General features: G+C 45.8%; 1 protein-coding gene across 1 annotated transcript in view; it reads left to right on the forward strand.

Moving 5' to 3' along the window:
* Nucleotides 1–15,509, forward strand: part of LOC144729102 (disco-interacting protein 2 homolog C-like) — a 98,898-nt gene that overhangs the window by 71,872 nt on the left and 11,517 nt on the right. Inside the window, exons 30-36 of the mRNA XM_078609030.1 lie at nt 958–1,088; nt 5,853–6,021; nt 7,980–8,150; nt 11,553–11,614; nt 12,083–12,140; nt 13,143–13,217; nt 14,968–15,142. Coding sequence (XP_078465156.1) covers nt 958–1,088; nt 5,853–6,021; nt 7,980–8,150; nt 11,553–11,614; nt 12,083–12,140; nt 13,143–13,217; nt 14,968–15,142 — 841 coding nt within the window. The remainder of the gene's footprint in view (nt 1–957; nt 1,089–5,852; nt 6,022–7,979; nt 8,151–11,552; nt 11,615–12,082; nt 12,141–13,142; nt 13,218–14,967; nt 15,143–15,509) is intronic.

Genomic DNA, 15,509 nt, shown 5'->3' on the forward strand with positions numbered 1-15,509 from the left:
TAGTCTGGTTCGTACATGGTGAGGTTGAGCTTCATGCAGGCGTTGAGGCCCCGTGACCCGTGAAATTTATCTTCAAAACTAATTTCTGTTTACTTTAAAAGGACAGTATTATTAAGCAATATCACAAGTATTTTAAAATCAGTTCCAAACTGATTTTTTTTTTTTTTTTTCAACTCAAAATTGTCTGGGAGCCATATGCCGTCACCAGAAGAGCCATATATGGCTCGCGAGCCATAGGTTCCCGACCGCTGCCTTATACTATATTCATATATATATGTGTGTGTATATACACACACACGCACACAGCTTAAACATCTCCACACCTAATTGAGCAGCGGTTCGTCGCGTGTCTACTGGCGACCCTAAGCTGTTGGCAGAATGTAACCATTTCTGTGGTGAGGACCAGTCTGTCAAAAGTGTAGCCACTCTTTTGTTTCTGCACCCATTACACACACACGTAAGATTGTAGTTCAATTAAATCATGTAAACGAGTGTTTGGCACTAGTGTACAAACGCAAATGAAAAAACAACTCATTAATGGTTTGTTACTATGAAAAGTATAAACTACAAGAGGCAAACATTTCAGGCAGTGACCCAGCTTCTGAATAGGGAGGGAGGACATAATATATTGATTTAAATTTGGAGACAGTGATTGATGCCCTTTATCTAACCCTAGTATTATATATATATATTTACACACGAAATATGTTTGCATTATAAGGCAGCGTCACTGACAAAGGTCATGGTGTCATTTGATTTGTGCTCGCACAATCATAAGGCGTCCTTCGGTCCAGTCGTCGGCTCTGCGGTGAATTAAAACGAGGTCAATCCTGGCCTCTTAGGCCATTGCGGATACACCGCCGTAATGTGTGTGTAAGAGCGGAAAGCTATAGCACCGCTCACACCTCATCGCCCCCACCCCCCATAATCCCCTCCCGCCCCGCCCCATCGTCGCAGATGTCGCACGCGGCAGCCAGCTCACTGTGCCGCTCAATCAAGATCCAGTGCGAGCTGTACCCGTCCCGTCAGATCGCCCTCTGCCTCGACCCCCATTGCGGCCTGGGGTTCGTGCTGTGGTGCCTCTCCGGGTAAGGGTCGCCACTCGTCGGTCGGACGTTCGCGGCCTTCCCTGGACCCTCCTTCCAAAGGTTGTTTCGGCCTTAAATGAGTTCCTGGTGTGGTCTGTAAATATCAGCGCCGGGGAGGCAAGGCAGTCAGGAATCGGGAATCTCCATTTGCTGGGTTTTGTAGCAGGGTGTGTCAATCGCAGGTGCTGATGGTGAATACGCTGCACGGAAGGTGCTCAATTTAAAGCTGAGACGAGCGCTGTCAGCCACGCGTCTATGAGCGGGGGGTGATTTGGTTAAGCACCACCACCCGGGCCACATTTTTCTCCCCACTGCCGATGTTTACACACTGCACCCAGATACTCATTCGAGGCTGAAATCGACCTAGGAGAGGATCGTGGACCAGTTCAGATGTCACTGGCCACTGATGATATCCACAGGCAGGGAGTCGAGCTCCGGTTTCACACCTATACATTTTTGCGACCCAAGACACCTCACTTGAGAGATGCCCCCCGGGGCCTCGTTGCTCCTGCGACTGGGACTCCAAACGCAGTCACGGGTTTGTGTTGTGTGGACTCGGTCTCAAAGGAGCGAAACAAATGAATGATTTTTTTTGTAGGACAGTCCCCAGTCTCTTACCTGATCCAGAGTAAAGAATGTGCCACGCAATTCGCCAGAGTAAGCCATTGTGTGCTGGCAGCCATGGACAAATTTGTCTGGAGAAACTGCCCCCAATTCCGCAGGAATTCCCAGTAGGGAGCGTGTGCAGCTTACATGAGTCTGAGCGTGCCTGCTGAGAAAACGCACTGGAAAAAAAAAAGAGGTTATATAATTTAATGAAAAAATGTTCATAACAATTAATTTTTAATCAGTTCTGTTATCAACAAACAATGCACTTCACAGAGGTCCCGAGCGTACTTTGCACTCTCTGGGCTGCGGTTGTTTATCACGTTTGAACGGGGAGCTTTCCTCTGTTAATTAATTTAAATACACTTATTTATCAGCAGCGCGTGCCTCTTCAGTCATACTTTCTCTTGATTAGGTGATGCTTATTTCCAGTTAATCAGCAGAGAGCCAACACCTTCTATGAAGAAGTACGTTCTCAATTAAATGGACAATGTTTAGTGTTAATGAACTGCCAACGTCATTAAATTGTGTTTTTGCGGTATTCCCTATGCAGCGTGTTTTATATGCCCGTTTGTTTGTCTTTGTGTATAGTGCATTGTTTTTGTGGGGAGCGGTGGTGTAGTGGTTATCTTGTTGTGCTACGAACCTTGCTTTAATCGCGTTCGATTCCCGCTCAAGGCCAACAGCAGTGACGATTGCTTGAGCCGTTGCTAGGCCTCATCGGAGTCGACTCAAACTTAAATGAGTACCTGGTGTGATGGGTAAATATCCGCACTGGGGAGACAAAGGAGGCCGGGCGTGGTGCTGGCCACCCACCTCTTCTTGTGCCGTGCCGGCCTAAATAGGTGCTCGCTAACGGCACTTGCCCCAGCACTCTGTTAAAGGCTATCTTTGTCTTATACTTGTCATTGTATAGATCTATATGTACATGCTGTAATAATAACAATACAGGTGGGGAGCGGCGATGCGATGATTAGCACGCTGCGCTGTGAACCCAGCAGACCTGAGTTCGATTGCCATTCGTGGCTAATATCAGTGGCGAGTGGTATCCGAACGGGTCCTGCATCTCTCCAACAACCCTTTGTTAAACTACTGCTGGATGAAGGGCCCCCCCGACGTCGTGTCAGTCACGGGGGGTGCTTTCAGTGAGTATCTGGTACGGTGTGTGTTAACATCAGCACTTGGGAGAACTAAGATTTCATAGGTGCTTGCTAACAGCACTTGTCCCATCCGTCTGTTAAGGCTATTCTGGGGAAGAAGGCCTTTGTTTTACAGTATTTATGCATACATTGTACATGTTGCCCATACAGCTACCATCTATGATGAAATCATTTTAATTAACCTTATTGAAATTATGGAAATGTATTCCTTATGTACTTAAGTTTTTTTTACAATAACTTAAGCTCTCCCAAGACATTGGCATATACCTGAGCCGCCCCCAGATCTCGATACAATATACATCACCAACACCCTGGATTGTTGTATCCAGGGACCGTGAGAGATGGCAATGGCTTGGGGTGGTGAGATGTCGACTACCTTGCCTGGTATACAGGAGGTCGTGGGTTCGATCGCGACCCTCACGCCTGTACATTTGAAGTTGGCATGCTCTCCTCGCGATCGCGTGGATTTTTCTCCGAGTCCTCTGCTTTTTACCTCCTTATTTCGAAACATGCGTTTATAGAGTATTTGCCTGCAATACATTTACACGTGATGAGCCACTTTGTTGAGCTATCATTTGCGGCAAGGTTGCGCCCGTTTAGTTTGAGCATCGATGCCTATTATGGAGCAGTTTCAGCGGCGGCAGCGGTGGCATTTTTACGTGTACTGTGAGCACGGCTGGAGGGGCTGGTGGTGTATTTGCAAGTTGGCAGCCAGGATTCCCTGGGAGGTCGCCCTCTGAAAGATTACACAACACGTGTGAGCTGCAGGTTCAGTGCAAGATGCAATCTGTGCCGACAGGCAGGAGGTGAGCGTATTGGCCTTCGTAGCGCGAGTCCTGGCTACCCTTTCCCTTTGTTAGAGTGATTAATTGAAGTGTGCGAAATTAATTGTACGGGAGCTCTTTTGTGTTCCTGCACGAGTGCATTGAAGGTTTAGTTTGCAAAAAAGCGATTCAGTACATCTTAATTAGGCATTTTTTGTATTATTATATTTGAACATCCATATTACAATGCGCCCGTGTGTTCGTGACATTGCTCCACTATTTCAAAAAATAAAGTCGGGTAAAACTGTTTAACACACAGGCTGGTAAAACGATCAACCTTAGCAGAATTTTACAATGTCTGTCTTGGTATTAAACGGTCTAATTTACACTTTTATGGGAAATCTGGATTAGTCTCGTGGGTTCACGAGAGCTCTTTTCCCAGTGAAGTTACGAATAACATCTCCTGCTGTCCGCCGATTCAAACGTAGAGCGGGCAACAAAAAGCGCTGCTGTTGATGAGAACAAGCAACGACCTCGCATGTAAATGCACTTTCACATCGCACCCGCATGAAGGAAGTTGCGGGCGATTTGAAGTCTTTTGCGCTGCTGCCCTAATGCACTTTCTCCTGACAACCCTGCATACAGTCGCGTGGGACACCGAGCAGTTTGATGGCAGTTGTTTGCCGTACGCTTCTATTAATCACACTGACAATAGGCGAGGTAAGCGAGGGGACTCTGAATGGGCGAGCTGATGCATTGCCCCTGTCTTGTCTGGACAGATTGCATCTTCACTTGACTACTCTCCTTTGTTGTATTTAATTTCCCCCTCCCTCCCCCTCTTCTGTCCTCTATTGCAGAAAGTCTCCAAACAGATCAACTTCATAAAATAATCTGCATCCAGCACACCTTTAATGACGGGCCTTCGAATCGTCGTCTTTATTTCGTCCTTGACTCCAATTGTCATTCCGATTTGTGTGTTATCGGCATCATACCACGAGATGAATAATCTATTGGGAAATGTCGCAGAAGCAGCGCTTGTTGGAAAATGGTCTGCAGAAGGAGATGGCAGAACATCTTCTGTATATCTTCACATCACCTGTTCACAACACGGGGGGGGGGTGGGTGGGGAAGCACTCTCCCACATGCCCCCTGCCACAGACAGAAATATTTGTCACGTGGCAATCAAACGGACATATCCGCTGAGCTGGAATTTTAACAAGGTCAAGTGAAACACCATATTTAATGTGATAGTCTTTGTGCCGTCGGGGCGACCGGCGTGAAATCCGTCACTTGGCTTCACTTGAACACCCCGTTTAAACACGAGCAGCAGGTCCGAACCCGGCATCACGGCCGTGTCGGCTCGGCGCTCTGACGTCTTGACTCACCCAATCATAGGAATCGCCGTCTTTAAGCGCGGCAATTTCTGTTACGCTACACGCAGATTATTGACCGAGGCCCCCTTTAGACTTTAATGTTTTCGAGTGCACGGACAGCTGCCACACATATCCACGTTCACGCGCACTCATTTCGTATCTATGAACAAGTGCATTTGCGGAAAGGCGTGGGCTATCTGATTGGGAACTGCAGTTGTAAACGCAGTGGGTTTGTTGGGGTCACACCCCGGTGATGCTTGAGTGGCTCGTGCGTTGCCGCTGTCGCTGGTTATTAAGATGCGCTTCGTGGAGTCGACGGAATTAAGATGCTGGATGTGCAGTTTATGTACGAACGTACGTCAAGCTTTATTTCGCATCGTAAGTAGCCAACCGTGCTAATCGGAGGTGAGATGTTGTGTTGGTGTCAGGGAAGAGGCAAGAGCAAATTAATAAACACGTGTTAATCAAATGTAAAACTAATTATAGCAACCCTGCAAAGTAAATTGCGAATGTCAACCCCTACGTGGTTTATTAGTGAACATCGGTGCGTTTTTTCATAACAAATGTACTTTTTGGCTTTATTTTGAAGTATATCATCCATGCAGCCCGTAGGAAAAAACTAAACATTTTATTTCAAAGCCTCTACGCGTCTCCCGCCGGTCTGAGCACACTGATTACATCGCTTAACACCATCCTCCCCACGCGAGATACAAATCCACCACTCGAAATGGATCAACCTTTGTATTCAAAGCGCAATTTAATTTGGCGTTCACCGACGGTTGTATTAACGAGCAAGCGAATGAGATTTCACGGAACGTGTGTCCCCCCCCCCCCCCCCCCCCCACTGTGCCGTGCATTCAGGGTGTACGCCGGGCACCAGTCGATGCTCATACCCCCCGCGGAGTTGGAAGCGAACCCGGCCGTGTGGCTGTCGGCCGTGAGCCAGTACAAGATCCGAGACACGTTCTGCTCCTACTCGGTCATGGAGCACTGCACGCGCATGCTCAGCACGCAGACCGACGCGCTTAAGGTGATGTGCCGCTGCTGCTGCCGCCGCCACCGCCACCACCACCGCACACGGACGATGGGTGCCATCTTGTCAATACGGCCACGTGGTCTTATTGTATTCAAACCGGGGAGAAAGAGCCCATTGAGATTCTGTTGTGCATATTTGCTTTTTTCTAAGTGGAATCCAAGTGACTCGTTATGTGTGGCTGGTGATATATGTCTGGATACGAATGAACAGTGTCCGTTTCTGCCTAGGCGACGGCATAAGTTGTAATCTAGATTTTAAGTTTTCGTGACTGCAGGTGTAAGTTGTGTTTAAGGTGACATGAAAACAGGTGAACAGGTGGCCATCGCGAGTAGGCTACCACGTCCCACCCAAGTCGGCGCTACGTGCGTTGTGGAGGTTTATTTAAACACCCTTCAAACCGCCCCTTTCGGCTTGCATTGGTGAAGGCAGGGAGCATAGACGCACAGAGAACTCTGCGGCTATTGATCCTTTCGGGCAATGCCTTCTGCTGCTCCCCACGTGTTCCCACAGCCTGTAACAACCAGACGGTGCGAGGTGAACGGCTTTGCTAAGCTCCGCGTAGCTTCCCAAGATCTGACGAAATGGAATCTGTTTTGGGCGATTTGGTGAAAAGTACAGAATCCATGGCGAGCACCTTCTTATAGACGTGAACTTTAATTGTGGACATTGAAGGCCCGGTGGAATTATTTGCAGGGAGTGGTCATTGTGCGTGCAGGTATTATGGCCTAAATACAAATTAAAAAATAATGTGAAGACTATGATATATACTCAATAGCCTTTCACACGGTTAAATAAGAGACTTTGACAAATCAAATATAAGGTTATGGATTTAAAAATTCAATGCTAGGAGGGGCGTCGGGTTATTATTGAACTGTGCTATTCGAGCTGTTGATGTTGCCAGATGGGCCTCTTGAGAATAACCGCCTTCAAGGGAACTATTTGAAACAAAATGTAATCGAATTAGCATACGGCGTCTCGCAACCATCACGTTAATTATAGTGTTTGTTGCAGTTGTTTTATATCAATGACTCGACCGACAACAATAATAGTTTATTCTATAATTGCTTTACAGATTTGAACCTAAGCTCTGGGACAAGTCGCGTGAAAAAAAAAACGTTTTAATGGTGTGAACTATCCTAAAATATACTAATTAAAACAATGACAGTTTAGTTCTAGTTAGAATGTTGATTGTTCGAGAAAAGCTTAGTAATACTTAAATAATGTTCGGTTTCACCACCAAACAATAGCATTCAGGTAACAAAAAATTGTTTGAAAATGTCTCTTAATATTACAATACTCAAACTGAAGGACATTGCTTTAGTCGTTTTGGTTGTGTTATTATAGTTTAATGGTTTTTTTCTTTATTGATGAACATTTTGACTCTGCTGCTATTATGTAATTTGAATACATTTTTACTGTACCACTTCAGGACCCTGGTCTTAGAAAAATGCACTTTTAATTTCTAAATGTACATTTTAGTACAGCCGTTTTGTCAATCCACTCCTGGATGAGGACTCTCCGCTAGGTCCTTGGAGTTACTTTACCATACTACCCCATGCTCGTCTTTGTGAGTTGAAGGCGGGTAACATAGATTTGGTGGCATAGAAGTACAGCACAACGATCGATTATGCTCCACTGCCCTCTGTTGCCCCACCTTGCATGTCCGATGACGACCTGTTTGTGCACACTTGATCACCCATCCAAGCATTATGCAGGGCTCAACCCGCCGTAGCATCCATGCTCTAATGTGTTTTAGTCCTCACTTAGTTATCGGTAAAGTTGCCTAACACGGTGGGCCTGTTCTTGTTAACGCTGTGTGTGTGTTGGCGCGGTGTGGTATGGCGTGGCGTGTGGTGCTCTTTGTACATGGTGTTGTATGGCACGGTGTGGTGTGTGGTGTGATGCGTTGCCGTGGTGCGGCTCGGCGTGCGGTGGTGCTTCCGGTGTTGCAGGCCCGCGGGGTGAACCTGTCGGGCGTGCGCACGTGTGTGGTCGTGGCGGAGGAGCGGCCCCGCATCGCGCTCGCTACCTCCTTCTCCAAGCTCTTCAAGGACCTGGGGCTCTCCCTCCGAGCCGTGGGGGCCACCTTCGGCTGCCGGGTCAACCTTGCCATCTGCCTGCAGGTGAGCGGCGGCGGAGTCGGCGTCGTCCTCTTCGTCGTCATCATAATAATCGACAGCTCTGATCTATCTGCTGGATGAAGGACTCCCATCTCTCACGGTCTCGCAATGCAACGGTCCACCGAGCATCTGCAATCGCGCGTATTTCATCACTCCGTTTATGCATTGGACGCCCTCTAGGGCATGTTCTCTCCTTTGAATGTTACTCTGTTATTCGTCTCGACCACCAGGGTCATCCCTTCTCAACGTGTTCTGCACAAGCCCACTTTTAAAAATTCCTGGCATAGCCATTGGACCCCTAATAATCGACATGCATCTTGCCAGGAGGCACTATGGTTTAGAGCATTCAACCCAAAATGTTAATGCCTGCAAGTTCAAATGCTGGTCGAGGTTCAATTCTGCATATAATCCTGAATAAGGCCTTATGAGTGAGTATCACTCTCTGGAAAGACATTAGTTGCTCATACTATGCACAGACTGGCCAATCACTGTGAGAATGTGGAATTTTTGCCTCTGGTTTATCCATCAACGGAGATGATTGTTGTGCCATTGAGGAGAGAGAGACTTGGTAGTTTAAAAACCCAATCTTTACAGAAGAGAGCCTCAATGAGTCTTGGGAATCTTCGAAAAGGGTCCTATTTGTAATGTTTGATCATTGTTCATGATAGCAGAGCAGCCAGAAAAACTGAAAAAAACCCATACATTTGAGAGGCGCTAGCACTTTCAATTATGTAGAGTGCGTATTAGTAGCCAACTTGCTGTGCTGTCACCTCAAAGTAGTCATGCAGGTTTAGTGTCTCCTGTTTCTTGACAATGATTTGTACGATGTATGTTGAACTTCTTTCGCACCGTACGTAGCCAACCGTGCTAATCGGAGGTGCGGGGCAGGACGGCAAACGAAACTCAAAGCAGTTGTAAAGAAATTCGTTTTCAGTCTAAACAAAGAATAATTTTCAATCTTCAATCTGATCCACCAACCCCACATCTGATGGGCCAGGTTGCAGGCAAGCGACGTCGTGCCCAGCACAGCCGGCAACTCCCCCGAGTCATAAAGCCATAAAAAAAAAATCATTCAAAGTAATTATTCTAAAATAAAACATCTCGTGGTATGGAAGCAACTGGGTGGCCAATGTGCACCATTCACCTCGTGAGGTATGCTGTGTTGCTGTTGCACAACGTATATATAGAAGCATATTTTTCAGCTGAACACCAGTACAATTGAGAGAACGATCGAATTTATATTCTGAGGTGCATTTCTGAGTGAGAAAGGGGAAGCAGGTGGTGGCTATGGGTGCTTAAGCCTGAAAACAAGGCAATACGTTCGAGGCCATAACGCTGTTTCTCACATTAACCAAGAGAGTGAAAAGGAATAAGCATCGCACTTCCCCGGGCCTCGGAAGAGTTTCTCTCGCTGGGAGTTTAATGGCCTCCGCTCAGTCGCCAAAACCAATTATAATAAGTAAGTAAATATAAATCAATGGGCCAAAGGTAAAGAGCACAGGCAATTTTCGCTGCTGCCATTCCTCAGCATGACGTACAACCTCTGGATTGAGGAAAACTCTGCCTTCTCTGCCGAAGTCCAGTCAATTAGGCAAGCCGGGCCCTCCTAGCTCACACTCCATTGACTTCGGCTCTGGTGTGCACCTTAAGCCAAGACGGTGGGAAGTTGGGGTAGGTGGACTTGTGAACTGTCAGGTGCAAGCATCTGTGCGCTCCTGACGCCTCTAAACCAGGGATGGGACACCGATGGCCCTCGAATTATTTTCACGAATCCCATGGCCACATGTGGCCTCCCATTTTAAAACCGTATTTATCAGCCGTGCCAGTCGGGTTCTAGAGGGAAATACCTTTGACCTGGCACCGTTGTTTTTTTAGCATTATTATAATTTTAGCACACTCAGTCCCTTCTGTCACTGCAAAAGACTCCTGCAGTGACAGAAGTGGCCATGTTGTGCGCGTGTCAATGTGTGCTTTGCCCACGGTGTGTAAACATTGCCACTGGGGAGACAAAGGCGGTCGGGCGTGGTGCTGGCCACCCACCCCCTCGTGTACCGTTCCGGCCTTCATAGGTGCTCGCTAACAGCACTTGCCCCTACAGTCTGTTAAGGCTATACGGGGGATCTTTGTATCTTTGTTTGCCCACTAAAGGCATTTGAAAGCTCGATTCTACCCTCAATAAGGAAAGAGTCATCCAACCCTCCCCCGGTCTCAACCAATTCAGGCGGTGGAATCACTTGGCTTCATATGGCAGAACATGAATGTGTTTGTTGGGAATACCCGATGTGATTAGAACCTCGCAGCAGCAGCAGGTGTTCAGTACCATTTAAGACGGCGCCATATATTTTTTTTCATGTCGGCGAGTTTCTCTCAAGGTTTTTTAAATGCCTGCCAAATCCCATTTGTGAGTGATTGGTTGAAGGGCTTGTTCTTACGGATGCGCTTCCCTACCTCTTGTTAAACGCTTTTGGTTAGAGTGCTTTAAAATGTTCCTTTGTTGCTCGAAGAGGAGTTGCAGCAGTTCAGCGCTTGAATTTATGCACCAGTTCAATACTGCTGATGTCTTTTTGAACACCTGGTTGGCACGAAAGGACGCATTTCTTTAGAGCAGGTGTTTAGTTTAACCTTGACTCGTGCGTGCATTTTTCTGCTTCAAAGAGCTTCGCTGAGTGTTTCTAATGCTCATCATGTCTAAGATACCAGCTCTGAATAATGATCACGTAAAAATAGCCCTTTGTTGTGTCTCCTTCATTCAACGAAACGGTTTTGTAAGTTGTCAAAGAGAAAGGAACTTTTAAAACATATTATCCTGATGATTTCCTTTGCATTGCCATTAATAGACTTTGCTGTCTTATAAATATTGGCCTGGGTAAAGCAAAGACCTTAACTTTGGGACTAATTGCATTCGGCAGCATTTTTACCACCAAATTGCTGAATATTTTGGTGAAATCGGTGAATGTGTCCAATTGCAGCCATTATGCTCATTAATCTGAGTAAAAGCCACTTGCCTAATGACAGAATTTTCTCAAAATAGATGTTTTAAAAATATAATGTGATGAACATCTTGCGACAGGGTGTAAAGTAAACATTGCAGAGTGCCTTTGATCTGGCTGGTAAACACAGACGTGCCACTTAAAATAGCAGAACTTCACTAAAATCTCACGGTCTTGTGTCTTGTTGTAGTCTTCTACAAGCCCCGGCGGTGGTGTGTTGTAGGCAACAAAGCCATATTCTGTTTTATTGTTTACCGGCTCTTTAATGCACAGTTCCAAAGCAGACCTCTGCAAATTGTAAAGATGACTGATTGAGTCAATATCCAATAACATGTGTAATGGAAATTGCTTCCCGCCCCTGCCTCCTGACTTTAACAACGGAACGGGTCAATAATTTATTTTTTCTTTATTTCAGGGCACATCTGGTCCTGACCCAACCACGGTCTACGTCGATATGAGAGCTTTAAGAAATGACAGGTATGGCTGCAGCGCTCTATTGCGTTAATCTATTACAACTGCACAAATAAATACCCTCTGGGAGATTATCCGTGACTAGGAATGAATTATTAAGCAGCCTCGCCAAAGTCCAATTTTTGTGTCTTGCGAGGTTCAACTTTTTTTTAAGTGACATGTAGATTTAGAGCCCCTTTCTTGATGGGAGCCGGCACTGTTAAGCCCCTTTGATTAAAAAATGAAAAAAATTGGACCCAAAACACAGCTAGGGAGTTTCTAGACTGTGCATCTCCATTCTGGCCAAGTAAATCAAATGAGAGTGCTTTCGGAAAGCCTGCTTTTGTGTATCTGCCCAAAACTCTAAATCAGGGCTGTCTGGCCATTACTACCTAATTCAGTAATCTCCGCTGGCAGTACGTCAGAGGACAGACTGGTGCTTGTTTTGATTTCTGGCACTGCTTTTTTATTAATAGCGCGCCGATTTACTTTCAGGGTGCGTCTGGTGGAAAAAGGTTCGCCACACAGCTTGCCCCTAATGGAGTCTGGAAAGGTGGGATCATGCTTATCCATTATGCATGCCGTCCATAGTAAGGCCACGCTGTCACATATCTAAAACATAGCACAGGTAACTTTAATGTGCAGTTATATATATCTTATCTCGCTTCCAAAAAAGGCACTTTAGAATTTACATTGGTTTCATGCGGTCTTATTTTCTGCTCGTTTCAGGTGTTTTTAAGCAGTGGTTCGCAAAAAAAATGTGTACATTAAATTTTGATTTAAAGCTTTCGTGACTGCATGGATTCATATTCTTGGTTCTTTCGGTAAAGTCACGTAGAAGGGAAATAATAAAATTATATAAAATATAAAACAATCAAAATTTTCACGACGTTTTGACTGTAACACAAGCAATCGTCATCAGGTGTGAAATCCACAGCAAGAATTTGTTTTTCAAAATTTCTTGCTGTGGATTTCGCACCTGATGATGATTGCTTGTGTTGCAGTCGAAACGTCGTTAGAATTTTTATTGCGTTATATATATTTTATATTTTATTTCAATGTTATTTTATTATTTCCCTTCTACGTGACTTTACCGAAAGAACCAAGAAAAATGTGTACATTGTTAAAATGGAAAAGAAAATAACCGCTTTATTTTTTAATGTCCCGTGTAATGCACAAACACATTTTTTCATGGTTGTAAATGGTTGCAATAATAACCGGAGGTCACAGTTTAAGTAATATTCGCAATTTCCGCGTTACGTATTAATGCAGTTATTAGTCCAAATGACCGGCAGCATCGATTCAGCCAGGACTAGTTAGGGAGGTCACGTCACTCGCGGCCGATAATGTTAATTAACTGATTGATAATGTTCATCGTCGTTTTCACCTTAATTGTATCGGACAGAACCTGCCTTGAGCCCCTCGATCTGTGCCGAGCCAGCACTAAATGTGGAACTGGGCGGGGGGAGTTGGGGGTGGTGGGGAGGGCGGGTGTCCTTTGTGAACCGTGGAGGGTTTTTGCATAAGAGGGTGATTTTTATTTTTATTTGCGCAGATCTTACCTGGAGTACGCGTGATGATCGTGAACCCAGAATCCCTTGGGCCACTGGGAGATTCGGATCTGGGAGAGGTAAGACTTCATCTTCTTGGTTCTTTCGGTAAAGTCACGTAGAAGGGAAGTAATAAAATAATAAAAATAAAACATAATTAAATAATTCTCACGACGTTTCGGCCACAACGCAAGCAGCCGTCCTCAGGTGAAAACCAGGTCTGTCGAGGCGACAGCATCTGAATGAAACAGCACACATGCTTGGAGCATTTATTTAAGTTGGGTTGGAAGGGGGGGGGGAAAGGTAAGACTTCATTTGAAATGTTTTTTTTTTCATTTTTACGACAGAAGGCCTGATAATCTCAAGATGTTTGCGGGAGAGTCCTGCATTGGGATGCTTGGTCAAATCCCATTAGTTAGTGTTTTGGCATGTGTGAGGTAAACCGGATTACCCGGAGAAAACCCACATACACAAGGGGGGGGGGTGAGACTCAAAGCTCTGCACAGATACGTTCAAGAAAACATTCCTGTACCGCTATCTCCCTCGCCACCTTGCCGGCCAAGCCTACAAGACATCGTAATCCCAGGCAGTCTCCCATATAAATACTAAACCAGCCTCAACCCTGCATAATTTATCATTGTTTCTGCCTCCGCGTACAAGCAGTCGCTAAAATAACAAGAAGTTGTTCCTTTTTTAATGCGGGTATAAATATCTTAAACAAGAGCATTCGGCTACATTTGAGCACCATCCTTTTGTTCCTTGTGGAAAGAAACTCGTATTTTTTTATATCATTGGAAAATTCTATTTCTTTTTTTTTAGTTTGATGTCGCTATTGTGCTGTTCTTGTTGTTAACGTTTCTGTGAATACGGTTAGTACGTCTCTCATACATGCTGCTGTGCGTGGTATTGAATTGTCTACATTGCAATTGGACCGTTTGGCAGTCGCCCAAGACTTTTGCGGTCCAGTTCATATCTCGCTTGTCCAAGTCAATCAGCTATCCCACAGTACGTGTGACAGGGGGCGCTATCCAGCTATGAGGCCAACAGCCTCGATTGATCTCGACAATTTGCGCACCAGCAGACCCGAGTACGCAATGTCATTTCAATTTACAGAGCGTAGGAAAATATGGAATCTTGCGAAAATATAAATTTGCGCAATGGAGAGATAGGAGACTGCAGCTCATAGATGGGAGAGGGTGATAGAGTAAAATATGGTTGAATGCATTTAAAGAGCGGCAAGAAAATCTTAGGCAGAGAACAAAAGGAAAATCTTCAGCCTGGATTTGGACAGGTTTAGATATGGCTGGGTTTGATGGATTTTCAGACGGATGAGAGGATGAGGAGTTGGAATAACAGATCCATGGGGGAATCTGCGCAGAAGGGGCGGAGTAACCTTCCATTGAGCGGAGGTTGAGTGGGGGGTTTCTACAGAAGGCGGCCTGGGTTACTGGAGTGCAGCGCACATGAAGGGGAGTAGACGGAGATGAGAAACAAGCAGCGTGTCCAAAGACAATCTTAAAGATAGTAAGGACGATTTTGCAGTAAATTAAAATACACACACGATCAGGACTCTCCACACCCCCGATATACATACATACAGGATCTCCACATGCCTCCGTACCTCCGAGTAACACGGTTGGCTACATACAGTGCGAAATAAGTTCAACATACATACACACACGTGTTTGCATCATCACCGTAAACCACAAGTCGTATCTCACTGTTGTACACGCAAACCTTTATGAGTGACCCACGGTTCACCGAGTTCGCTCGTGTCATGCGTTTTGCCCCGTCGACCCTCGCCTGCTTTTGCTCCACTCTTGCCGACAGATATGGGTTCAGAGCCCGCACGGGGCGAGCGGGTACCACTCATTCGTGGGCGACGCCTCGCTCATCGCGGGTCACTTCGACGGGCGGCTCAGGGTGGGCGACACCCATGCCGTGTGGGCCCGCACCGGCTACCTGGGCTTCTTGCGACGCACGGACCTCACCGACGCAAACGGAGGTTCGCTCCCTGACGCCTGGGGTCGCTTGCTCCCGTGTGGTTTTGTCGAATTTCGCACAGCAATTTTTTTATACTTCCAATGTGTTTTCTTCCCTGGGCAATAAGGAATTGTTTTGAAAAGCTATTACCATAGCGCAGCGTAACAATTTCAAAATTGCCGTTATTATCGGCGTAAATTAAATAACGTGCTATTCGATCTCGCACACGAAAAGCAAACCAGTGACCAACATAGCACAAGGGCATTTAAAGCCCTCCGGAATTTCAGTCAACCAAGAATAAATTTAACCCATGCAACTACAACACCAAATTCACAAATATCCTGGGGAGTATGGGAATTGTAATTGGGGAACTTTTTTTTTTTTCCCTC

This window comes from Lampetra planeri, chromosome 31 (assembly GCF_965212315.1).
Source record: "Lampetra planeri chromosome 31, kcLamPlan1.2.h2, whole genome shotgun sequence".
In the NCBI taxonomy this organism is placed as follows: domain Eukaryota; kingdom Metazoa; phylum Chordata; class Hyperoartia; order Petromyzontiformes; family Petromyzontidae; genus Lampetra; species Lampetra planeri.